We start from the raw sequence: 26,878 nt of genomic DNA, 5'->3' as shown, positions 1-26,878 counted from the left end.
AAGGGAAGTCACTCAGTCATGTCTGACTCTTAGCGACCCCATGGACTGCAGCCTACCAGGCTCCTCTGTCCATGGGATTTTCCAGGCAAGAGTACATAGTATTCCTATATTTTTATGTAAACCTTTATTTCCTATAAGTATATAGTATATGCATTCCTATAAATTCATGTATAAAACTGGATACTAAAAATAACAATGCTTATGGAAAAAAAGTATTGAGGCAAACAACAAATTCATACAATATTGTAACAAAAGAACTAACCTAAATAATCCTAATAAAAATGCTAGCACAGTTAAAAATACGTTAAATTCCTCATAAAGAAATATGTACATTCATGTATATATAACACTTTGTGTATGTTTAAAGTAACTTAATGGTTTAGGGTGTAACAAGAGTTGAGGATGCTGAGATAATAAACACAAAGGACAAAATATCCGATGATTGGGAATTGCATAATATGCATTTTCAAAGCAGAATATATGACCAACCTCAGCACAAAGGAGTACATAAGAGGGCATCATGCACAATAATTCTTCTGAGAATTCAGCTACATTCGGCTAGAAAGTATATTTTATGTTAAGCTGCTGTTGTGCTAAATTTTATGTGTCAACTTAACTGGGCCATAGGCTGCCCGGATACTTGGTCAAATATTATGCTGGCTGTGTTTGTAAGGATGTTTCTGGATAACATTAACATTGAATTGATACACTGAACACTGATAAAACATTAGTGTTCTTTGCAATATTAATGGATATTCCATTTAAAAGATTTCTCTGGGCAAATAAAAATGTAAAAATCCTAGGCTAACTAATTTTGGCTCTTTCTTACTGTCTTTCTTCTTAGCATATTTAATATGTCATTGAAACCCATGATTCTCCTAAAGAAGATAGTTTAGAGTAAAACTGCATTCTCTATTGCAGTTTGGAATCTCTTCCCCACACCCTCAGAATACAGATTGAGATAAACTGTGAGTATGACACAAAGATCTGAATAGATTTTCACTATACTATTTATTGAAATATCACTCCCAGGGCAGTAGTTCCCAAATTTACATGCAAAAAATGCATCCAGGGTTCAAGCTTAAAATCTAAATTACCACATTTTACTCCTAGAAGTTGAGGATTTTAAGTCTGGAGTAGGGCTCATTAGTTTCATTTTTAACATAACAGCACTCTTGCATGATTTTGAGAGTAAGTAGTTAACCCAATCACACTTAGGAAACATTACCCTGCTATGTGATAAAGAATATTTTCAGCTCCAAGACTGGACTGTCCTTTGGACACATCCTGTCTAGTTATGCAATGAGTGAGGAATGAAAGAGAAACCAAAGACATCAAACATTTTATAATTTTAGGCTTAACAAACTGGTTAGGCTATTGAGAAAGAGGGGCAAGTAGAGATATTTTCCTAACCTTGGACAAAAGAGAGTAACAACTCATGTTTGCAGAATTTTTTTCCTATAAATGTTCATTATCCCATTTGATCATCATAACAACCTAATAAGGTAAATATACATATTATATATTCTTGTAATATAAATTGTTATTTTACAGATATATATTAGTACTAAGGCTCAGTGAGTTTAAGGTCCCAGCTAGCATAGTGGCAGAAATGGAACTGAAATCCAGGTATTTAAAACAAAGATTTTATGTTCATATCACTGTACAATATTCCAGGTCAAATTAACCGTTATATGCTTCCGAGTGTCAAATTTCATATCATATATGTAAAAAAAGATTTCCAATAGAAAATTAATTGTCAGGAGCCGTGTTAGGCATTACTGACAAAATGGAGGCACAGCCCCAGGTCTCTCCTCATTCTGCAGGCACGGACCCGGGATGAAGGAGTTCAGTTCAGTTTCAGGTCAGTGGCTCAATCTTGTTCGACTCTTTGCAACCCCATGAATCGCAGCACGCCAGGCCTCCCTGTCCATCGCCAAATCCTGGAGTTCGCTCAGACTTACGTCCATTGAGTCAGTGATGCCATCCAGCCACCTCATCCTCTGTCGTCCCCTTCTCCTCCTGCCCCCAATCCCTCCCAGCATCAGAGTCTTTTCCAATGAGTCAACCCTTCACATGAGGTGGCCAAAGTATTGGAGTTTCAGCTTTAGCATCATTCCTTCCAAAGAAATCCCAGGGCTGATCTCCTTCAGAATGGACTGGTTGGATCTCCTTGCAGTTCAAGGGACTCTCAAGAGTCTTCAACACCACAGTTCAAAAGCATCAATTCTTCAGTGCTCAGCTTTCTTCACAGTCCAAATCTCATATCCATACTTGACCACAGGAAAACCCATAGCCTTTACTACACGGACCTTAGTCGGCAAAGTAATGTCTCTGCTTTTGAATATGCTATCTAGGTTGGTCATAACTTTTCTTCCAAAGAGTAAGCATCTTTTCATTTCATGGCTGCAGTCACCATCTGCAGTGATTTAGGAGCCCCCCAAAATAAATTCTGACACTGTTTCCACTGTTTCCCCATCTATTTCCCATGAAGTGATGGGACCCGATGCCATGATCTTCATTTTCTGAATGTTGAGCTTTAAGCCAACTTTTTCACTCTCCACTTTCACTTTCATCAAGAGGGTTTTTAGTTCCTCTTCACTTTCTGCCATAAGGGTGGTGTCATCTGCATATCTGAGGTTATTGAGATTTCTCCCGGAAATCTTGATTCCAGCTTGTGCTTCTTCCAGTCTGGCGTTCCTCATGATGTACTCTGCATATAAGTTAAATAAGCAGGATGACAATATACAGCCTTGACGTATTCCTTTTCCTATTTGAAACCAGTCTGTTGTTCCATGTCCAGTTCTAACTGTTGCTTCCTGACCTGCATACAGATTTCTCAAGAGGCAGGTCAGGTGGTCTGGTACTCCCATCTCTTTTAGAATTTTCCACAGTTTATTGTGATCCACACAGTCAAAGGCTTTGGCATAGTCAATAAAGCAGAAACAGATGTTTTTCTGGAACTCTCTTGCTTTTTCCATGAACCAGCGGATGTTGGCAATTTGATCTCTGGTTCCTCTGCCTTTTCTAAAACCAGCTTGAACATCAGGGAGTTCACGGTTCATGTATTGCTGAAGCCTGGCTTGCAGAATTTTGAGCATTACTTTACTAGCATGTGAGATGAGTGCAATTGTGTGGTAGTTTGAGCATTCTTTGGCATTGCCTTTCTTTGGGATTGGAATGAAAACTGACCTTTTCCAGTCCTGTGGCCACTGCTGAGTTTTCCAAATTTGCTGGCATATTGAGTGCAGCACTTTCACAGCATCATCTTTCAGGATTTGAAACAGCTCCACTGGAATCCATCACCTCCACTAGCCTTGTTCGTGGTGATGCTTTCTAAGGCCCACTTGACTTCACATTCCAGGATGTCTGGCTCTAGATGAGTGATCACACCATCGTGGTTATCTGGGTTGTGAAGATCTTTTTTGTACAGTTCTTCTGTGTATTCTTGCCACCTCTTCTTAATATCTTCTGCTTCTGTTAGGTCCATACCAGTTCTGTCCTTTATCGAGCCCATCTTTGCATGAAATGTTCCCTTGGTATCTCTAATTTTCTTGAAGAGATCTCTAGTCTTTCCCATTCTGTTGTTTTCCTCTATTTCTTTGCATTGATAGCTGAAGAAGGCTTTCTTATCTCTTCTTGCTATTCTTTGGAACTCTGCATTCAGATGCTTGTATCTTTCCTTTTCTCCTTTGTTTTTTGCCTCTCTTCCTTTCACAGCTATTTGTAAGGTCTCTCCAGACAGCCATTTTGCTTTTTTGCATTTCTTTTCCATGGGGATGGTCTTGATCCCTGTCTCCTGTACAATGTCACAAACCTCATTCCATAGTTCATAAGGCACTCTATCTATCAGATCTAGGCCCTTAAATCTATTTCTCACTTCGACTGTATAATCATAAGGGACTTGATTTAGGTCATACCTTAATGGTCTAGCGGATTTCCCTACTTTCGTCAATTTAAGTTTGAATTTGGCAATAAGGAGTTCATGATCTGAGCCACAGTCAGCTCCTGGTCTTGTTTTTGTTGACTGTATAGAGCTTCTCCATCTTTGGCTGCATAGAATATAATCAATCTGATTTTGGTGTCAACCATCTGGTGATGTCCATGTGCAGAGTCTTCGCTTGTGTTTTTGGAAGAGGGTGTTTGCTATGAGCAGTGCGTTTTCTTGGCAAAACTCTATTAGTCTTTGCCCTGCTTCATTCAGCATTCCAAGGCCAACTTTGCCTGTTACTCCAGGTGTTTCTTGACTTCCTACTTTTGCATTCCAGTCCCCTATAATGAAAAGGACATCTTTTTTGGGTGTTACTTCTAAAAGGTCTTGTAGGTCTTCATAGAGCCATTCAACTTCAGCTTCTTCAGCGTTACTGGGTGGGGCATAGACTTGGATTACTGTGATATTGAATGGTTTGCCTTGGAAACAAACAGAGATCATTCTCTCATTTTTGAGACTGCATCCAAATAATGAAGGAGTTAGGGTTTGTGTTCTGACTTGTTTTTTCCTCTCCTCATCTGAGTCGACTGAAAAGGAATATTAAGGTGCTTATTGTTCTTGAGAGGAGCATGAGAAGGCAAAAGCCTTCTGCAGCTGTGCACAGAAAATAATTCATGAAGTTAATCATTGACATTTGTTCAAGGACTTTTACAAAAGAGTGTTCCAGGATGAGCACATAGGCCATAGCTTGAGGCCATGGGAGGGCTTGCTATCTGAAGCCTATTTGTGAGGAGAATGTTTATGGTAAAGGAGTTTACTGAATTTTAGGGCTTAGAAATAATTAAAATAGTTAGAAGTTAAAGATTTAAGGAATGTTGTAAAGTTAGCATATTTTACTATAGCTTATAGAAGTTAGGAATTTTTAGAGACACTATAGCTAGAAGCCTTTTTAAGAGATAGTGAGCTCAGGATGTTAGGGGCAAACAGGATTTAGGAAGATAAGTAGTAAACTGAGGAATGTAGCATGAGTTACAATGTAATCACAAGTTAACTATAGGACACATTAGTGAATCAAAAAAAGTGAAGTCACTCAGTCGTGTCCGACTCTTTGTGACCCCATGGACTGCAGCCTACCAGGCTCCTCCCACCATGGGATTCTCCAGGCAAGAGTACTGGAGTGGGTCGCCATTTCCTTCTTCAGGGATTTTCCCTACCCAGGGATCAAACCCGGGTCTCCAGCATTCCAGGCAGATGCTTTAACCTCTGAGCCACCAGGGAAGCATTAGAGGAGGTAGATAATAGATGATAAGGCTGATTTCGAGAGAATCACTGAAGCAGGAACTCTGTTCGAAGAGTAACAGTGATTTATGGATATAATATATCTGGGAGAGGGGGAAGTGAAAATGTCAAACCTCTGACCTAATGTTTTTGTAAAAGTATAAAAGACAATCTTAAACTTGAAATAAATAGGCAGTCCAAGAAAACTGAGAGGCTGTCTCATTCGCCGACACCATTCATCTCTTCAGGTTGGATCCCTGGCTGCTGGAGCTGGACTCTGGCAATTAATGGTCAAATGTTATACTAAAGGTGCAAGACCTAGATCAAAACCACAATTACATAATGACTATAGCTTAACCTGTGAAGGTAAATTATGTTTTCAAAGAAATTATCATAAACTGAGAATAAAGGTCCAACATCTGCATGTTTAAGAAGCCCATCAGTTCAGTTCAGTTCAGTCGCTCAGTCGTGTCCGACTCTTTGCGACCCCATGAATCGCAGCACGCCAGGCCTCCCTGTCCATCACCAACTCCCGGAGTTCACTCAGACTCACGTCCACTGAGTCAGTGATGCCATCCAGCCATCTCATCCTCTGTTGTCCCCTTCTCCTCCTGCCCCCAATCCCTCCCAGCATCAGAGTCCATAGTGAGGCAAAAAAAGTCAGCAAACAAAAATTCATTAAAGAAGCAGAAAAAAGAGAATCAAAAGCAAGTTAAAAAGAATAAGATTAATCAAGTAATATTCACTGATGATGAAGACAGCAAATAGTATATATATCATTTGTTAGGTATGTTTAAAGGCAGAAGAAATGGTATCAGTGGATTCGAGAAGTTCCACAGGGAAAGAATGACCATGGGAATAATATTCTTGAGAATTAAAGTATATAAAGAATAGATGATGAAGTTATATTAGTTTTCCCTCCTATTGTATAGCACAGGGAACTCTACTTAATACTTTGTGGTGACCTAAATGGGAAATAATTCCAAAAAAGAGGGAATATATTAATATGTATATATATAGCTGATTCACTTTGCTGTACAGTAGAAACTGAAACACAACATTGTAAAGCAACTATATGCCAAAAAATTTTTTTTAAAATAAAATGACAGGGTTAAAAATAAAAAAGGAAGAAGTTATATTAGTGATTCTCATGACTCCTCAGTGAGACATCCTAGAATACAAAGAAGGTAATTCTCACAAACAAGTTAGAATTACCAGAATGAAGATGACGGGAGAAGGAAAAAAATGTTATAAATCTACGGCTGAGAGTTACGGAGGTAAATTGTTTTTAAAACCTTATACAAATAAAGACATGACACAAAATCATACATTGCTATGGTATGGTTGCAAGTACATAAAAACGCATTTAAAAATAGATGGATACATGCAATGTTAGATAGTCATATATTGATTTTTTTCAAACTTTTCTATGCTTCCCAATTTTTATTAGGCAAAGTACAATGAAGTCAATATTTTTCCCCAAGAAACTTCTAATCATGTGTGGTAAAAACTACAAAACATTCTTTCTTGCTTCTATTATACCCTATATAGAATCAAAAAGAGAGAGGCAGAGACAGAGAGAGAAAGAGAAGGCACCTAAGTAACCATCTTCATAAGCCTTGTTTGAAGAAGTAAGAATTGGCGAAAGGTTAGCTACAAGAGTTACAATGTGACTGAAGCAACCCAAAGATTTGAATTTTTCAATCCTCTGCTAAAAGTCACCAAAGTTAGTGAACAGAAATTTAATGCCTATCAAAAAGATAGCTCTATAATCTTATAAATAGGACTCATATAAATTTATCATGCTAATAATGATGATACCCTGTTGAGAATTGAAGCCACAATTTAATTTTACCATCATCTAAATTTTAGTGGAACAAATGCTTAAATTTAGTCTTAATTGTTAAATTTACTAACAACAATGAAAAAAATTACCAGTTGGTTTGAAATTAATATCTTCATCCATTTTTATCAGGTCCAGAGATGACAAATCATTCAGATTCTTCAAACACAATTCTGTTTAATTATAAAAGACACATTTTAACTTTAATAAAATAAAGAAGCAACAAAAAACAGAATTTATTATTAAATATTCTGAAGTTGTGTTTCTGTGTAATTTTTCTGGGAAGAACTGTAGTCCCTACTTAAGTGGTAAAAACAAAACAAATGAAAAAAATCTCATTTAAACAAAAGAGCCACCTAGTATGCTGAAAATTTTTTTCTAACAGTAAAAATAATAAAAATAATACTCAAGTGATAACATTTACAACTTAAAATAATATATTTATATTATCTCACTTAATCCTCAAAAAGACCTGAATGAAACTGAAGGTTTAGGCTATGTAAAACATGTGAGATGTGTTCCAAGAATAAAGAGAGTGCAAGGACCTGAAGTGGGAACAGCTTGATGTGGTTAAGGAACAGCAAGATAGCCAATTTGGACAGAGTGGAAAAAAGGAGGGGAAAGTGACAAGAGATGAAGTCAGAGAAACAGGCACAGGGATATCAAACAGGACTTTGTGGTGAAGGTTTGCATTTTACTCTTTAAGTGTGATGGTAAAGCTGCTTCCCAGGTGGCGCTAGTGGTAATGAACTCTCCTGCCAATGCAGGGGACCTAAGAGATGTGGGTTCGGTCCTGGGTCAGGAAGATCCCCTGGAGGAGGCCATGGCAACTCACTCCAGTATTCTTGCCTGGAGAATCCCACGGACAGAGGACCCCAGCTGGCTACAGCCCATAGGGTCACAAAGAGTCAGACACGACTAAAGTATTTAGCAAACACACACATTGGTAAAGCTACTGGAGAATACAGAGAAAGAAAATTTAACCAAATTAAGGAAACAGCATAATCTATGCTAAGGATCCTTCCTAAGAAATTTAAGGCCGACCTCTAAGGAAACCAAAACATTCTATCCAGTTACATAATAAATTCAGCTATTCGTTACAGGGAAAAATTAGCCATTCTATAACAACTGAAGATAAGACAAATATGAACTGTTAAGAACAGTTTAGAAAAGTTAAAACATTACAGTTACCAGAATATAGCAAGATATTTCTTGGTAATATTTCATGAAGTATTTCTCTTTTCATGTGTATTTGATCATTTTGATTAAAAAAAAATATGCTTTTAAAACTCCATTTCAAATTTGGTCAATACAGAAAGGATAGTACAACTATTTTACAGATCTGTTTCTCAACAGCAGCATTATTAATGTAAGCTATCACTTATCAGCATTTTTTAACAATATACTTATTCTTTAAGAATGATAATTTTACTTCTTCATCCTTATCTCTGAATTTTTATTTGCTATATGTGTATATCCAAGTAGAGAATAAATTAAAACTGGCTAAATATTTTTAGGGATCGAACATTTTTTTACTTTTACTGGAAGACAGTCTCAGTACATTGTAGAGGCAGCAGTTTCTACTCCTAATAAATGCTCAACAATCTTCTGATATTTTCAAAGATATGTAATGAGTATGAAAATACTCATTTCAAAAATGAGATAATGAAATTAACTGAAAACTAAAACTGAGGTTTGACAGGAATACTTTATTAGCACAGACTGGGATAAGAAGCCCATAATCAAGCTAGGTTTATATTTTCAATTAAAATTAAACTAGAAAAGGAAAATAAATAATAAAATTGTATATCTATAGGCAACATTTCCAAAGACCAAGATCATTTTTAAAAACAAATTAATTAACGTCATACAAAGGAAGATATTCTGATAAAATTAATAGATTAATTCAGAAAAAAAAGTATATGTGCAAAGCTTTATTTACTTGTGAAAAGGGAAATCCATATATTTTTTCTTCAAATAAAGTAATTTTAAAAAATATTTTACTGGACTATTCCTAGTTTCACAATAACTAGACTATTTCATTAAAATTTATAGAATATAATTTTTTAGAAGGAAATGCATCTAACCTTGTAATTTTGATTCAATTCCATCTTTGTTCAATCCAGATGCAAAACCTATTTAAGTTATGAAAATTTATTAAAAATAAAATAGAATGAGATTTATTCATCCTTAGAGGCTTACTTTGATACCCCAGTTAACTAGAAAAGAGTAGTCTAACTAAATCTTAAATAGAAGAAAAAAGTACTTAAAGTTAAAAAAAGGCTTAAACATTTACAGAAAATAACCATTGTTGTAAAATCCTTTCAATATCAATTGGCTTTCCTTTGTTAATTTTATTAGATAACAGTGACCAGGAATATTATATGTATTTTTTCCTCTTACAGATCTGAAACTTTTGAACCTGTGGATAGCAAGTCAGGTTTTAATTTAATATTCTGCAATTCAAGCATTTTTACTTTATAATCTTTACCACATGAAAGAACCCTCTAGAAGTAACATAACCATAGATGTTAGCTTTAGAAGGAAGATGAAAATTCCAACATCAACACTATTATCATATATTTTGGTTTGAATACCAGTTCAGACAAAATTCAAAAATTGTTTTTGATTTTAACCACCGGGGAAGCCCTTTAACTTATTTTAAATAATTCTAAGCATTTAAAAAATTTTTACTGGAGACAATTTTTTTCTAAAAGGTCTATTTTTTAGTGTTGATTTCAAGCCTTATTAAAAGACTAGAAGTAAAACAGATAAAGATTTCTCATGTTTGTCTGCTCTTGCCTCTAAATGTATTTGTTATAGTTGTTACTTTTACTTCTGCTACCTATTAACTTCTATAATCTATTCTGTGACCTATTAGTAAAAAGTAGGCCCAATTGGCTTGATAAAATTACTACTCTTCAAAATCAAAGTAACAAACCATAATGAGATGGATTTTTCAAGGCTCTGATATAAAGCAAGGTTGATCGTATCCATTCCAAAGCAATATTCACATTTGTGATGGTATGCAATACTATCTCTGCATTTAAATGCTCAATAAGATGTCTGTGCAAACTAATGGGGGGAAAAAAAAACTTTTCATTAGTAATATGCATTTCAATGTCATAAAACTCATTGTTTAGAATAATATTTGAATAATTTAATGATATAGTTGAATATAACTGAATAATATTGCTACTTTAATCATTCATGAAAGTTAAGTTAATTTTCAAAAATATGAGTAAACCTTAATGTCAGTTTAACTTTTCAAAAGTTACAGATTTCTTTCTACTCCATGACTCTAGAAGACAATATTGCTTTTAAAAAAAAAGGGTGGGGAATAGATTACATCCTATTTTCCCCAAGAGTATTATAATCAAACACTTTACTAAAAGGTCTCAGGGTACCTGTCTCCTATTATTATGCAAATTTTAAAGATGTGAAAATTATATTCCTCTCATTACTAATTTGGCCTTTTATAACAAGAATACATGCAACTGCATGCTGATAAACAATGCTAAACAACTATTTCACTGTCTTTTTCTAACTATTAATTTCTTAAAAGAATAAACTTACTAATTAGGTTATTGAAAAATTCCAAGAAAATGGCCTTAGAAAATCCCTAATAAAAGGAAAATTACAGGACATATTAACATTATTTTTTGAAATATTTTACATATTACCTGCTTTCTATAGTGTCACTGCAAGCAAGCATCTGAATATACTTCTCTTTTGTGCTTAACCGAGTCATAATAACTGCAGTAGCGGTAGTGTCAAACTGGAAGAAAAGAAAAAGAGAGAGAAATTTAATAAACTAAAGTACAGTTGATACCAATTTTCTTCAATAACTCAAGATTTTCATTTTATATTAAACAACTCCCTGTCTTAAACAACAGGTCAAAAAGACCTTAAAAATGCTTCTGAATTGAATGTTAACAGAAAATTTACCTTAAAATCCTCCCAACAGTATAGACATAAAAATACCACTTTGGTTTCAATATAACAATTTCGGCAATAGTAAAACCAAAACAAACTTAGGTCACTGGTTAAAAGCTGCAAGATCTGGTGTATTTTACATATAATCTAAATTATCCTATAAAAATTATAAATTTGTGTAACATAATATTTTGGTATTCTCTGAAAAGATATCCCTCCTAAATTTTACCTTAGTCCATATAAAAAATGACTTTTTTATTTAAGAATTTGTCAAATTATGCCATGTTTTGTAATGTATATGGGCTGATTTTTAATTGTCACAATATTGGGGGACCACTACTGGCATTTGTGATAGTATACAGGGATGCTACATGTTCTGCAATGTATGAGTCCTATGGAATGAAAAACAGTCCCATCCAAAATGCCAACAGCATTTCCATTCAGTATAAAAAGCAAACAAAACAAAACAAAAAAATCCCCAAAGCCAAAAAAAAACCCAACCCCAAAACCCTGTAACAGCATACATTCACAAACTCAATCATTCATCAACAAGTAGGAGTTTAGAGGGAGTGAAGCGAGTACTTGAGACTTGTGAAGGGAGTTATGTGGGACTTTGATGAGACTTGTTTTACTTCTACTCCTCCATGAAAGTAGTAGATTTTCTTAGTTACATTTATTTTTAAACCTACTTTAAATATGAAATATTGATTTTTTAACAAAGAATACACATTTCTTTTTGCTTTTTTACATTGTCTTTAAAATGAATTACAAAAAAGTGAAATACTGTCACTTACTTGAGGTCGACCAGCTCTACCAATCATCTGTAGAATATCTGTTTCACTGTATTCTTCAAACATTCCTCCAGCATAATGCATTGTAGATTTTATAACCACTAGGTGAGCAGGCAAATTGACTCCCATGGCTAAGGTACTGGTAGTAACTGTATCATATTAAAGAATATTACTTTTAAGTCATATAACTTTATTGTTTCAGCTAAAAGTTTTCTTATAAAAGATATATTTTTATAAATATATAACAATAAAAACATATATAGGAAATTTAGAATAAAAAGAAAGAAAAGAACATCACTATGTAAAATAAAATATCTTAAAGCTGAAAAACTACTAATTCTTACTTTTCAAACTACACAGTGTTTGCTAAAATTGCAAGAGAGTTTACTGTAGCACATATTTGTATGGGTAGTTATAATTTAGATTCTTGGAAGAAAAACAGAAATAAATAAGAATACCTGAGTTTTTTTCTTTTTTTCTCTTAAAGTAGTTTCTAAAAGATCTTACAATATCCACAAGAATATGTTTTACTTACAAAGAACTGGTATATCTCCAACAGTAAAAGCTCCTTCAACTACTTTTCTATCTGACAGTTCCATACCAGCATGATGATAAGCAACACCATGTATTAAGATATCTACAAAAGAAGAATGTCATCTGTCATGTACTTTGAAAGTTAATTAGTAATTGGCTCCTTTTATCTATAGGTAAAAATATGATTTAGAAATTATCTCTAAACCTACCTCTCAGTTTTGAATCTTTTATGGAATATGCACACTTTCGTAACCTATTTAAAAAACACAAAATTATTGAGTTTTTCATATTAGCATCAAAAACTTGGATAGTGTATTACTTAATTATTTTGAAGATTACAGATATCAAAATATGTTTATAACATCATTTTTCAAAAACCATCTTTAATAAGTAGAGACTATCTAAATTTCACACTGAGAAGTCCCTAATCTTACAACTAAGCAAAACAAAAACAGAAACCCCTAGATAATCCAATTTTTAAAAGGGCAGAGGACCTGAATAGACTTTTTTTTCAAAGATGACATTCAAATGGACAACAGAACAAGAAAAGGTGCTCAACATCACTAATCATTAGGGAAGTGCAAATCAAAATGACAATGAGATACCACCTCACACCTGTCAGAATGACTGTTATCAAAAAGACAACAAATATCAAGTGCTGGTGAGGATCTGGAGGGAAGGGAATCCTTGTGCACTGTTGGTGGGAATATAAACAAATGTAGCCACTATGGAAAACAATATGGAGATTTCACAGAAGTTTTAAAATAGAACTACCATATGATCCAGCAATTTCATTTCTAGGTATTTATTCAACAAAAATAAAAACACTTAATTCAGAAAGATATATGCATCCCTATGTTCATTGCAGCATTATTTACAATAGCAAAGATATGGAGTCAATATGTGTCCAACAATAGATGAATGGATATATAAGATGTGGTATACACACACACACACACACACACACACACACACACACACACACACAGAATATTACTCAGTAGTAAAAAAGAAATGAAATCTTGCCATTCATTTGTAACCACACAGATAAACTTAGAGGGTATTACGCTAAGTGAAGTAAGTCAGATAGAGAAAAGCAAAAATTATATGATTTTCCTCATATGTGGAATCTAAAAAACAAAACAAATGAACATAGAATAAAAATAGAGTAATAGAAACAGAAAACAAACAGGTGGTTGCCAGAGGGGAGGGAGGAGCAAAGAAATGTGTAAGGGAGATTAAAAAGAACAAACATACAGTTACAAAACATGAGTCATGGGTAGAAAATGTAAAGTGTGGGAATACAGTCAATAATTATGTATCAATATTACCTTATATAGTGACAGATCATTATGACAATCATGACAATCGTCACTAGACTTATTATGATGATAATCTTGAAATGTATAGAAAACACCAAATCACTCTGTTGGATAACAGGAACACTGACCCCACTGTGTTGAAGGTCAATTATACTTCAAAAAGGAACAAACAAATTCATGGAAAAAGATGGTGGGGAAGGGGAACTAGATGAAGGTAGTCAAAAGGCACAAACTTCCAGTTATAAGATAAATAGGTGGTGGTGGTTGTTGAGTCACTAAGTCGTGTCCAACTCTTTGAGACTCCGTGGACTATAGCACATCAGCTTCCTCTGTCCTTCACTGTCTCCTGGATTGCTCAAATTCATGTCCATTGAGTTGGTGACACTATCTAACCATCTCATCCTCTTCCATCCCCTTCTTCTTTTGCCTTCAATCTTTCCCAGCATCAGGGTCTTTTCCAGTGAGCTGGCTCTTTGAATCTGGTAGCCAAAGAGCCAGAGCTGTGCTTCAGCAACAGTCCTTCCAATGACTATTTAGGATTGATTTCCTTCAGGACTGACTGGTTTGATCTCCTTGCAGTACAGGGGACTCTCAAGCATCTTCTCCAGCCCCACAATTCAAAAGCATCAGTTCTTCAGTGCTCAGCCTCTTTTGTGGACCAACTCTCATTTCCATGCATAAGTACTGGAAAAGCCATAGCTTTGACTATACAGACCTTTGTCAGCAAAATAATGTCTCTGCTTTTTAATATGCTATCTAGGTGTGTCATAGCTTTCCTTCCAAGGAGCAAGTATCTTTTAATTTCAAGACTGCAGTCACCACCTGCAGTGATTTGGGAGCTCAAGAAAATAAAATCTGTCACTGCTTTCACTTTTTCCTATTTGCCATGAAGTGATGGAACCAGATGCCTTAATTTTAGTTTTTTTTAATGTTGAGTTTCAAGCCAGCTTTTTCACTCTCCTCTTTCACCCTTATCAAGAGGCTCTTTAGTTCTTCTTCACTTTCTGCCATTAGAGTGGTATCATCTGTATATATGAGGTAGTTGATATCTCTTCTTAATGTCTTCTGCTTCTGGCAGGTCCTTACCGTTCTGTCCTTTATCATCCCAACCCTTACGTGAAATGTTCCCTTGATATCTCCAATTTTCTTGAAGAGATCTGTCTTTCTCATCCTACTGTTTTCCTCTATTTCTTTGCATTGTTTATTTAAGGCTTTCTGATCTTTCCTTATTATTATCTGCATCTCTGCATTCAGATGGGTATATCTTTTCCTTTCTCCCTTGCCTTTTGCTTCTCTTCTTCCCTCAGCTATTCATAAAGCCTCCTCAGACAGCCATTTTGCCTTCTTGCATGTCTTTTTCTATGGGATGGTTTTGGTCACTGCCTCCTGTACAATGTTGTGAATCTCCATCCACAGTTCTTCAGGCACTGTCTACTAGATCTACTCCCTTGAATCTATTTGTCATCTCTACTGTATAATCATAAGGGGTCTGATTTAGGTCATACCTGAATGGCCTAGTGGTTTTCCCTACTTTCTTCAATTTAAGCCTAAATTTTACAATAAGGAGCTCATGATCTGAGCCACAGTCAGCTCTGGGTCTTGTTTTTACTGACTCTATAGAGTTTCTCCATCTTTGGCTACAAAGAACATAATCAGTATGATTTTGGTATTGATCATTTGGTGATATCCATGTATAGACTTGTCTCTTGTGTTGTTGGGAAAGGGTGTTTGCTATGACCAGTGTGTTCTCTTGACTAAACTCTGTTAGCCTTTCTCCTGCTTCATTTTGTACTCTAAGGCCAAGCTTGCCTGTTCTTCTGGGTATCCCTTGACTTCCTGCTTTTGAATTCCAATCTTTTAAGATGAAAACTACGTCTTTTCTTGGGGTTAGTCTAGAAGGTGTCGTAGGTCTTCACAGAACTGTTAAACTTCAGCTTCTTCGGTATCAGTGGTTGGGGCATAGACTTGGAGTACTGTGATGTTGAATGGTTTGCCTTGGAAATGAACCGAGATCATTCTGTCTGTTTTGAGACTGCACCCAAGAATGTATTTTGGACTCTTCTGCTGACTCTGAGGGCTAGTCCATTTCTTCTAAGTGATTCTTGCCCACAGTAGTACATATAATGCTCATCTAAATTAAATTTGCTAATTCCCATCCATTTCAGTTCACTTAGTCCTAAGATGTTTAATCTTGCCATCTCCTGCTTGACCACATCCAATTTACTTTAATTCAAGGACCTGTATTCCAGGTTCCTAGGCAACCTTGTTCTTTACAGCATTGGATTTTACTTTCACCACTAGACACACCCACAATGGAGTGCTGTTTCTACTTTGGGCCAGTCACTTTATTCTTTCTAAAGCTATTTATTAGTAATTGCCCTCCTCTCTTCCCCAGTAGCTTACTAGATACTTTATGATCTGGAGGGGGCTCATCTTTCTGTGTCATATCTTTTTGACTTTTCATACTGTCCATGGAGTTCTCCAGGCAAAAATACTGGAGTGGGCTGCCATTTCCTCCTCCAGTGGACCAAGTTTTGTCACAACTCTTCCCTATAATCCATCCATCTTGCATGGCCCTGCATGACATGGCTCATAGTTTCATTAAGTTACACAACCCCCTTCACCGTAACAAGGCTATGATCTATGGAGGGGAAGATAAATAGTTACTAGGGATGTAATGCTCAATATGATAAATATAATTAACACTGCTGCATGTTATATATAAAAGTTGTTAAGAGAGTAAACCATAAGAGTCTCATCATAAATGAAAAACATTTCTATTTCTTTAATTTTGTATCTATATGTATAGATGACAAATATTCACTAAACTTAATGTGGTAACCATTTCATGCTATATGTAAGTCAAATCATTATTTTTTATACCTAAAACTTACATAGTGCTAGATGTCAATTATATCTCAATAAAACTGGGAAAAATAAGGAAATGAGTAAGTACAAATAAAACCATCCAAAAAAAGAGAGAAACCCATGAAAGCTCAGGAAACACTTTCACTATGAGAACACTACCAATTAACTACATGAAATCAACTAAATTTTTTTTAAATGTAAAAAATTCTTAAATTTAAATGCATGATATGCAGAAAAACTATTTTTTAAAAAATCTACGGAGACCAAAGTAAACAAAGTGTTGGGTATGTTAGACAAGTTTAGAAACCTTAGTAACAGAATCTTGGATAGAAAGAACGCCTAGAATGTTAACATTTAACAATTAGGTTCAAGAAGTGAAAAGGGACTGAGACTGAGTAGAAAGCAAAATAGGAAGAAACATGGTAGACAGTGATCATGAAAACACACAGACTGGTGTTTTTAAATAAGGTGGGAGTGGTCAAAAGTGTTAGAGGCTCCTGAGAGATGACTTGACAAGACTGGCTTTAGTAAAATATTACAACAGATGGATTGAAAAAGAGTAAAAAATGAAGAAATATGAATAATCTTTCAAATATGGCTATGAAATAAAGAAGACAGGATCACAGTTGTACTAAGATTCATTGTCTTATTAATCCTTTAAATTACTATCATCCTTATTTTACAGATAAGGAAGCAGGTTTGGAAAAGTCAAGTAGCTTGAAAAGGTCAACCCAGTTTTCTCATCTCATTTAGGTTATCCCTGAAAGTCTTTCTACATACAAGAAAATATTTTTAAATATACCTCTGTTTCTGTTCCACAGTCATGATAAATTTTGCATCTTTCACAAGAACAGAAGCAGCCTGTTGCACACCTTTCCTTGTTGCACAAAACTAAAAACGAATGAATATTTTTGTATTAATCATATTAAAAATTAAACATTACATTAAAAAATAATCAACCAACAATCCATACCACAAGTGTAGGTTTCTGATCAGAGTATGTTTGTATAATACTGGCAATTTTGTAGTTGAGGGTTAAATCAAACTTGAATTCAGTTTGGTTATCACTGCAGGGAAACCCAAGAACCACTTTCCGAAGTTTCACTGGTCTATGTCTCTCATCCATTTTCAGACACACAGCAGATCTTTCACCATCTGAAAGCCATTCTGCAATCTTTAAATGAGAGAAAAACACACAATGAATTTTTTTCTAGTAAAGTTTTATGGCTAACATGCCCAATCACAGATCACCTTAAAGTCAAGGTATACAAATATTTAGTCAAGTAGTCTTTTCAACATTACATATTTTAAAGACACTGCTACTGCTGCTGCTAAGTCACTTCAGTTGTGTCCAACTCTGTGTGACCCCATGGATGGCAGCCCACCAGGCTCCCCCATCCCTGTGATTCTCCAGGCAAGAACACTGGAGTGGGTTGCCATTTCCTTCTCCAATGCATGAAAGTTAAAAGTGAAAGTGAAGTCGCTCAGTCATGTCCGACCCTCAGGGACCCCATGGACTGCAGCCTTCCAGGCTCCTCCATCCATGGGATTTTCCAGGCAAGAGTACTGGAGTGGGGTGCCATTGCCTTCTCCATTTAAAGATACTATTCAATTGATATATTGGTAAATATTTTCAATTAGCAGTGTTTCAAGATTATACCCACTTTTTAACATGATAAACTTTCAATTATTATTACTTTGTTTTATTTTCCTCCTATAGAGTCCAAATAAAAATTAATTTCAACAAAGAAATTTAATTTCTCAGTAGCACTGTAACTTCTTTGCTATTTTTCAGAACTATGCTCAGATATAGCTGATACTTCGTGTTATACTGAATACTAGCTGAATAGTAGCAAATGACTAGCATAGGCTGGCGAAGGTTGACAACTTTTCCGAACAAAGAACAAATAAACACTTGTGAGATGGAAATCCCAAAAGCATATTTCAGACTCAACTCTAGAATCCTTAGTTAATTTTTGGAATTGTGGAGAGCAATCCTTAACTTTACATAGACTGGTTAGGCTTCATGCTCTGCTCTGAAACTGTTTCTTTGACAGGAAGATTAATGAGTTTCTAATTGCATAGGAAGGAATTATTAAAACATCTTCAAGGCTCTCATAGTTAGGGATGAGAACAAGAATTTACAATTTGAGAAGGCCAAGGATAAAGGCAAAAACTGAGGAACAGGACTTATAGAAAGAGACAGATGGTGTTCACAGAAGTTATGATTATCACAAATGCAAAAACAGTTTCAAGAATTAGAGTACTGATATTTAGTAATTGCTTACAAGTCAATATAAAAGTTTAGCAGCCCAGTGTGAAAAAGGACAAAGTCTATGACCTGGCAAATTGAGAAAAAAAATAATTTAAAGTGATTGACTAAAATATTAAAAATATTTACTTCAGTAGTAATCAAAGCAGTACAAAATTTTAAAATAAGGTACCATTTTAAATAACAAATGAGAACTATTTATAAGTAATAGTAACAATAATTTCATTACATTATCCAGCGTTAGACTACAGATAAATAGCTGATGGTAGAAGTATAAATGAATATAACATTTATTGGCATGGAAACACTTAAAGGTAGCATGTAAATCATAAATGAGTATGCATATTATGAATTCATCAATACATCTAGAAGGACAAATGTTGGGTTTTTGTTGTTTATACATACTTTAAAAATTTCTCTATTAGTTTTGAATATAAACAAAACAAGTTGTCATTTTAAAAATAAAAATGGTTAATTGTGTTAAAGGCAAAATTTTATACTGGATTAGAGAATACTGTATAGCAGCTTTTATGAAAACAATTCCTAAGAATTAGCTGAGGGAACAAGTCACCTTACAAGTAGGCTGTTAAGTAAATAGGAGTGAGAAAACAGAGTGAGACTGTCCTGTTTTTCAAGCTTGCCAAAAAACTGAAGAAAAAAGTAGGACATGTATTTGTTATAGAAAGTATAATATTGCACAATTATTTCTTTACCTGTTCGTGTACCCTATTAACTGTGAGATCCTCCTGAAGAGCAGGTTTTATATGTTTTCACTTTTGCATCTATCATGAGTGCTTATGACAATTCCAGGCAAACAGAAATGGGGGAGGTGGGTGGCAATCATTCAACTAATTATTTTTATTCTCTATCATATTTGCTAGACAACTAGAGTCAGCTGGTTACAACAATCATATTAATCAACTTATTATGAAATGTCCAAAACCCATGAAACTATGACTTTTAGATACTAATAAACAATGGACTTGCACCAAACATACTTTATTAAATCCACTCAACCAAATTTCATGGCCTTAATACTGTCATATCTATGGATCTAACCATAACTTTCCACAACATACCTTCCAATTAAATTGGTTAGGTGATTTACAGAGAAAAAACTCACTTTTCTCTAAGATTAAATATTTCACTAAGCCATAAAAACAAAATGAATAGATTAAAATTCTAGCTTACATCCTCAGCATTTGGAATTGTTGCAGATACAGCCACAAATCTCATTGGAACAATACTGTTGGTATTTTCTACAGCATGAGATAAAAACTGCACAGTTTTCATTCTGCTGACTACAACTTCAAGAGTTGGTCCACGATTTTCATCTTTTACAACATGTACCTGAGAAAAAAATTAAGACTCATTAGCCAAAAATAAAAATCTATCTAGTTAACTAAAATGTAAAACAATATTAAACACACTTTCCTAAGAAAATAAGCATTTTCCCTTTGAAGGAATAAAGCATGTATAGAGTTTTTCCATTCAAATCATCTCTTCATGGGAGAAGGCAATGGCAACCCACTCCAGTACTCTTGCCTGGAAAATACCATGGGCAGAGGAACCTGGTAGACTGTAGTCCATGGGGTCGCTAAGAGTTGGACACGACTGAGCGATTTCACTTTCACTTTTCACTTTCATGCCTTGGAGAAGGAAATGGCAACCCACTCCAGTGTTCTTGCCTGGAGAATCCCAGAAATGGGGGAGCCTGGTGGGCTGCCGTCTATGGGTTCGCACAGAGTCGGACACGACTGAAGCTACTTAGCAGCAGCAGCATCTCTTCATGTTTATATCTGAAAGCGAATAATGTGTTCACTACCTCATCAATGAGAAACAATCGAACCAGCTGGACCAAAGAGTTGTCTCTCCATTTTCTAGTCATGCTATCCCATTTTTCCTAGGAAAAAAATGCAAGTGGTTTAATATGATAAGGAATTATGATAAGTATTAAGATATTGATAAAATTTTAAGATGATATTACAAACTCTGGGCAATATTTTAGTTATTAATATTTTAGTTAATATTGATGTCTTAAAAGTATCCTAAGAGACTTAAGGAATTTTGATGATATTGTGTTTAAAAAACTGAACCCCCATTTATTTTTAACTTTAATTCAAAATTATAGTCTAATTACCCTTTTTAAGCTCTGCCAAGGTCCTCCCTCTATAATACATTATATATGGATAAAAGAATACAGCAACAAGTATGATTATAAATTGTCCACAATAACAAACTGCCTATCCATATCTTTCACCAATTTACTCCCTTTAGTTGTTTATCTTTTACTTAACTGACTTGTTAGTGTTCCTTATATACCCTGAACAGTAGTACTTTTTGTTTGTTTGCTTCACATTGCAAATACATTCTTCTACTTTGTATTTTCTCTTAGTTTTTATTCATGATAAAGAGATATTTTCTAAAAAACAAAAAATATATATATAAATAACACCTACTGGAGTTGTCATAATAATATGGGCATGCTGAATCTCAAATAAGTCATCCATTACTGTATCTCCAGTGAGTTCTTTACAATTCAATCCTATTGGTCCAAATTTTTTTTTCCAATCATCAAAACGCTGACTACACAGGGCTTTTATTGGTGCCACTGCAATATAAGATATCCATTTTGAATGTCAGTGCAATTTAAAAATTATCTTCACAAATGTTAATAAAGTTAGCACACATCTAGATGCTACCTAATATTTATAAGTTAAAAGTTAATAACATAAACATATTCAGATATATAAAGTTAATCACTGAGCAGAATAAGAGAAAATTGTAACTAATAGTGAAGAAAGGTAAGGCAGGAAATTATCACCCTTTATGATCACTGCCTTTTTTTAACCATGCATATAAATTTGAGGGGGCTTCCCTCATAGCTCAGATGGTAAAGAATCCACCTGCAATGTGGGAGACCTGGGCTCAATCCCTGGGTTGGGAAGATCCCTTGGAGGAGGGCATGGCAACCCACTCCAGTATTCTTCCCTGAAGAATCCCCATGGACAGAGGAGCCTGGCATATTACAGTTGACAGGGTTGCAAAGAGTCATGACATGACACAGTGACTAAGCACATACATTTTTTGATGACAAAAATTTTAATATATATCTTAAAAAGGAGAGTAGAGGGAAACCTGGGAAAATATGTTTTGAAATCTGGGAAAATGTGTTTTGAATTCAATGTTAATAGGACCAAATGTGATATGTCTTTATGTAAAAAGTATGAGAAACTAAATAATTTTATGTCTTGAATTTGAACTTATTTCTTACTTTTACCTCAATGGTTTTTTATTATTATGATTATTAGCTTTTCAATATACAGATACTTACTGTAAACAATTTTAATGTTTGACCATGGCAATGGTACTTCCATTAACAGTCTTGTTATAGCTAGTTCAAACACTACAGTTTTCCCAGAACCAGTTGGAGCACAAATCACAAAATTCCTATCTGTATAAAGAAGCTAAAACAATAAAATTTAATCAGTCACAGGATAGAATTTTTGAATTCTCAATTTGTTAGAAAATATGCCTTAGGAAGAGTCTATGGAATAATAGTTCAAACATCTTAACTTCTAAACTTATCAAAATAAGCTTGCTTTAGATCTGCCACTCTCAAAAATTAATACTATTAATAATTTATCATCAAGTTTTGTCAAAGTAATATGCTAGACCTAGAAGTAAATAATTTAGCTTTCAAGACGTTTTTATAAATCTAAACAACCCACCTATGAAAATTACATGCATTCACTTAATAAACATTTTTTGAGCTTCTATAATGTACCAATCACTGATAGCACTAAGGACATAAAAATGAATGTGATCTGGTCCTTGTCCTTAGAGAGCACACAATCCAGTAAGAAAAGGTAGACAGGTAAATAATTAAACAAAATACTTACATCATCAAAGGCTTTGGACTGTATATAATTGAAATATGGGAATTCTTTGAAAATACTTCTAAATTTAGCAGCTGAGAATGACATTAAGGAGTCAAATATTTCAAAATTTAAAAAACTGGTTACTCAACTGAAAAATTAAATCAATATTGACTGACAATATTTAATTTTGAGGCTTTAATACTTGTATTTTGGCATCGTAAGAAAGGAACAGACAGCTACAGAGGGAAGGATGGAGATGGCATCACGAGAGGCTCAACTAAAAGAAAGATCAGTGAACTTAAAAGACAGGACAGTGGGGTTAATGCAATCAGGGGAGCAAAACCAAAAAGACTAAGAGTGAAATTAGCTTAAGGGACTTATGGAACAACATCACGTGAACCAATATACACATTACAAGGGTCCCAGAAGAAAAAGACATAAAGGGGAAGAAAGCTTATTTCAAGAAATAATGTCTTAAAACTATCCTAGCATGGGGAAACAGACATCCAGATCCAAAAAATCTCAGAAATTACCAGAGAAGTTAAATCTCAAGAGACCCATATTGAAACACACAGTAATTAAACTGCCAGAAGTTAAAGACAAAGGGCTTCCCTGACAGCTCAGTTGGTAAAGAATCCGTCTACAATGCAGGAGATCCCAGTTCAATTCCTAGGTTGGGAAGATCCACTGGAGAAGGGATAGGCTACCCACTCCAGTACTCTTGGGTTTCCGTTGTGGCTCAGCTTGTAAACAATCTGCCTGCAAGGCGGGAGCCCTAGGTTTGATCCCTGAGTTGGTTAAGATCCCCTGGAGAAGGGAAAGGCTACCCACTCCAGTATTCTGGCCTGGATAATTCCATGGAATATACAGTCCATGAGGTCACAGAGTTGGACACAACTGAGCAACTTTCACTTTCACTTGCTGAACAAAAGACAAAGAGAGAATCTTAAAAGCAGCAAGGGAAAAGCAACTCATTACAAAGGAATTCCCATAAGACTATGAGTGAATATTTCAGCAAAACCCTAGTGGAGCAGATTGTAGAATGATAATTTTTGGGTGTGGAAAGAAAAAACCGCCAACCAAGAATGTTTTACTTAGCAAAGTTTTCCTTTAATTCTGAAGAGTTTTTGCTAGAAAAAAACTGAAGGTGTGGCAGCACTTGCTGCCGCTGCGCCGTGCTGCACGGGCCGAGGGCTCCTGCAGCTGCTCGCGGGAGCCGGAGGCGGAGAAGAACGGCAAGGAAGAGACTGACGCTACTGCTCCCCGCCGCCCGCCACTTACGCAGGGACCCCCAACTCAGCCTCAGAGCTGCGGGCTTAAAAAAAAAAAACAGCCGCCGTCACCTCTTGCAATATTGCAAGATAGGGGAAAAGCAGACCATGGTGAATTCGGGCAGCACCTCCCAGCCGCCCGTGGTGACTTGCCGGCTCCCTTTCCTGGAAGCGGTGCGCAAGCTGCGGGGGCAAGATTGCGGACCGCTTTCTGCTCTGTGCCATGGACAGCTACTGGCATAGCCGGTGCCTCAAGTGCTCCTGCTGCCAGGCGCAGCTGGGCGGCATCAGCACGTCCTGTTACACCAAGAGCAGCATGATCCTTTGCAGAAATGGCTACATTAGGTTATTTGGGAATAGTGGTGCTTGCAGTACTTGTGGACTGTCTATTCCCTGTGAGTAAACTCGTCATGAGGGCCCCATGCAATGTGTATCATCTGAAGTGTTTTACATGCTCTACCTGCCGGAATCGCCTGGTCCCGGGAGACCGGTTTCACTACATCAATGGCAGTTTATTTTGTGAACATGACAGACCTACAGCTCTCATCAATGGCCATTTGAATTCACTTCAGAGCAATCCACTACTGCCAAATCAGAAGGTCTGCTAAAAGGTCAGAGTAATGCAGAATGCGTGCCTTCATCTCAGATCTCGTTCATCACAGGTGGATCCCATGTGTCTTCAGTAGACAATCACCTTTGTAGCTAGCACCAGTGCCAGCTCTGTGCCATTGCACCTTCTTTGGTCTTGACTGCTCTTCCCGCATTTATGGGTGTATTAAAATGACTGAATATGAACATTAAGGACTCCGTGAACCTGAGCTAATGGGAGACTGTAGAGAAAATGAAAAAAGATCCACTGGAGGACATCTTTGGGGGGGGGGGGGCGCCTTGGGAGGAGGGAAATGACTAATGAAGCTAATTAAAAGAAGCATTCAAATCTGCTTTCCACCCTTATTAACAATTAGCAGGGCACTGGCCAGAGTTTGTACCCTGTGTTTTACCTTAACAACATTCTGTTTGCTCTTTGTATATTTAAGTGTTGTAAGGAAATGTGTTTCAATCAAAACTGAACATGAGATAAAGGAAAGAGATGTGGCTTTTGTAATATTCTATCACAGATATTTTTATTGTATCTCTGTAAAATACATTGTATGTATGCATGTAAGTGTTTTTATCCTAATGTTGCTACTCCCATGGCAAAGACACACACACACACACAAAATCAGGCTTATAACAGCTACTATGTAGAAATTCCCCCCTACTTCTAATTTGCTGAATGAAGAAAAAATCTTTTATTTGTGATATTTTCAGAGACATTTGCTCTAGTATGGTGTGTTTAAATAATAAAAGCTTAAAAAAAAAAAAAAAAAACCTGAAGGTGTTGGTTACCACTAGACCAGTTTTACAAGAAATGCCAAAGGAAGTTCTTCAAGCTGAAATGAAAGGATGATAATAAAGGTAGTTAATCACTTATAACTCCAGTATAATGGTTAGAAGATAAATAATTTAATAATAATAATTTATTATTGGATACACAATATTAAAAGATATAAATTGTGGCATCAGAAACAAAATGTGAGGAAGTCAGTATAAAATTGTAGAGCTTTTGTATGTGTTCAAATTTTTTATCAGTTTAAAAGAGACTGTTAAAACCGTAAGACTTTTTAATGCAAGTCTCAAGGTAACTACAAAACAAAACTCTACAGTTGATACAAAAGATAAATAGAAAAGAGCAAAAACATACCATTATAGAAAATCATCAAATCACAAAGGAAACGAACAAGAGAAGAAAGAACCAACAGAACTACAAAATGTCAAAATACATTAAAGTAGCAATAGTAAGTCCATCTCTTATCAATAAATACTTTAAAGGTAAATGGAATAAAATTTCTAATTAAAAGACATAAAAGTGGCTGAGTGGACTTAAAAAAAACAGGACTAACTTATTTGCTGCCTACAAGAGATTCATTTCAGCTTTAAGGATACACATAGATTGAAAGCAAAGGGATGGAAAAAGATATTCTATACAAATGGAAATCAGCACATAGTAGAGTAGCTCTACTTATATCAGCAAAATAAAGACAAAAACTGTCATAAGAGACAAAGAGGTCATTATACAATGATAAAGCAGTTAATTCATCAGCAAGATACAGCGATTATAAATACTTATGCACCAAATATTGGAACACCTAAATATATAAAACAAATATTAACAGATTTGAAGAGAGAAATAGACAGCAATACAATAATAGTAGGGACCTTCAAGATGCCACTTTCAACAATGGATCATCCAAAAAGAAAATCAGTAAGGAAACACTGGGCTTAAACTATGCCTTACACCAGATGGATCAAACAACTATATACAGAGCATTCCTTCCAGCAGAAACAGAATATACATTCTTCTTATGTGCCCATAGAACATTCTCCAAGATAGATCATAAGTTAGGGCACAAAACAGGTTTTAATAAGGTTTTAAAAGAAGACTGAAATCATATCATGCACCTTGTCCAATCACAATAACACAAAACTAAAAACCAACTAAAAGAAGAAAATTGGAAAATGCACAAATATATGGAGATTAAACAACGAGCTCCTGAACAACCATTACGGTTAAAGAAGAAATCAAAAGGGAACATACCTTGAGACAAATAAAATGAAAACACAACATACCAAAATTTATAGGATCCAATAAAAGCTGTTCTAAGAGGGAAGTTTATAGTGATAAGTACCAAAAAAAAAAAAAAACAAACCCACAAATAAACAATCTAACTTCACACCTCAAGAAACTAAAAAATGAGGACTGAAATAAGTCCACAGTTAGCAGAAGGAGGAAATAATAAAGATTAGAGGAGAAATAAATTAAAAGAAACACCCGAAAAACAACAGGAAAGGTCAATAAAGAATAAATTTATTCTGAAGAATAAATTTAAGTAAGTAAAAGATCTGTATGT

The 26,878-nt window shown here is 35.2% G+C and overlaps 1 protein-coding gene and 1 pseudogene across 1 annotated transcript in view; one reads left to right on the top strand and one right to left on the bottom strand.

Moving 5' to 3' along the window:
• The window catches only part of HFM1 (helicase for meiosis 1), a 114,229-nt gene that overhangs the window by 64,514 nt on the left and 22,837 nt on the right, over positions 1 to 26,878 (bottom strand). Inside the window, exons 6-19 of the mRNA XM_052637751.1 lie at positions 22,678 to 22,748; positions 22,110 to 22,242; positions 21,235 to 21,386; positions 20,601 to 20,678; positions 19,967 to 20,125; positions 17,477 to 17,677; positions 17,306 to 17,394; positions 12,523 to 12,566; positions 12,315 to 12,416; positions 11,783 to 11,928; positions 10,736 to 10,830; positions 9,994 to 10,127; positions 9,140 to 9,187; positions 7,145 to 7,225 (exon numbers count right to left, since the gene is read on the bottom strand). Coding sequence (XP_052493711.1) covers positions 7,145 to 7,225; positions 9,140 to 9,187; positions 9,994 to 10,127; positions 10,736 to 10,830; positions 11,783 to 11,928; positions 12,315 to 12,416; positions 12,523 to 12,566; positions 17,306 to 17,394; positions 17,477 to 17,677; positions 19,967 to 20,125; positions 20,601 to 20,678; positions 21,235 to 21,386; positions 22,110 to 22,242; positions 22,678 to 22,748 — 1,533 coding nt within the window. The remainder of the gene's footprint in view (positions 1 to 7,144; positions 7,226 to 9,139; positions 9,188 to 9,993; positions 10,128 to 10,735; positions 10,831 to 11,782; positions 11,929 to 12,314; positions 12,417 to 12,522; positions 12,567 to 17,305; positions 17,395 to 17,476; positions 17,678 to 19,966; positions 20,126 to 20,600; positions 20,679 to 21,234; positions 21,387 to 22,109; positions 22,243 to 22,677; positions 22,749 to 26,878) is intronic.
• On the top strand, positions 24,036 to 24,592 carry LOC128045254 (LIM domain transcription factor LMO4-like; annotated as a pseudogene).

The sequence above is a fragment of the Budorcas taxicolor genome, chromosome 3 (genome assembly GCF_023091745.1).
Source record: "Budorcas taxicolor isolate Tak-1 chromosome 3, Takin1.1, whole genome shotgun sequence".
NCBI classification, from domain to species: domain Eukaryota; kingdom Metazoa; phylum Chordata; class Mammalia; order Artiodactyla; family Bovidae; genus Budorcas; species Budorcas taxicolor.
This window is presented reverse-complemented; position numbering and strand designations above follow the sequence as displayed.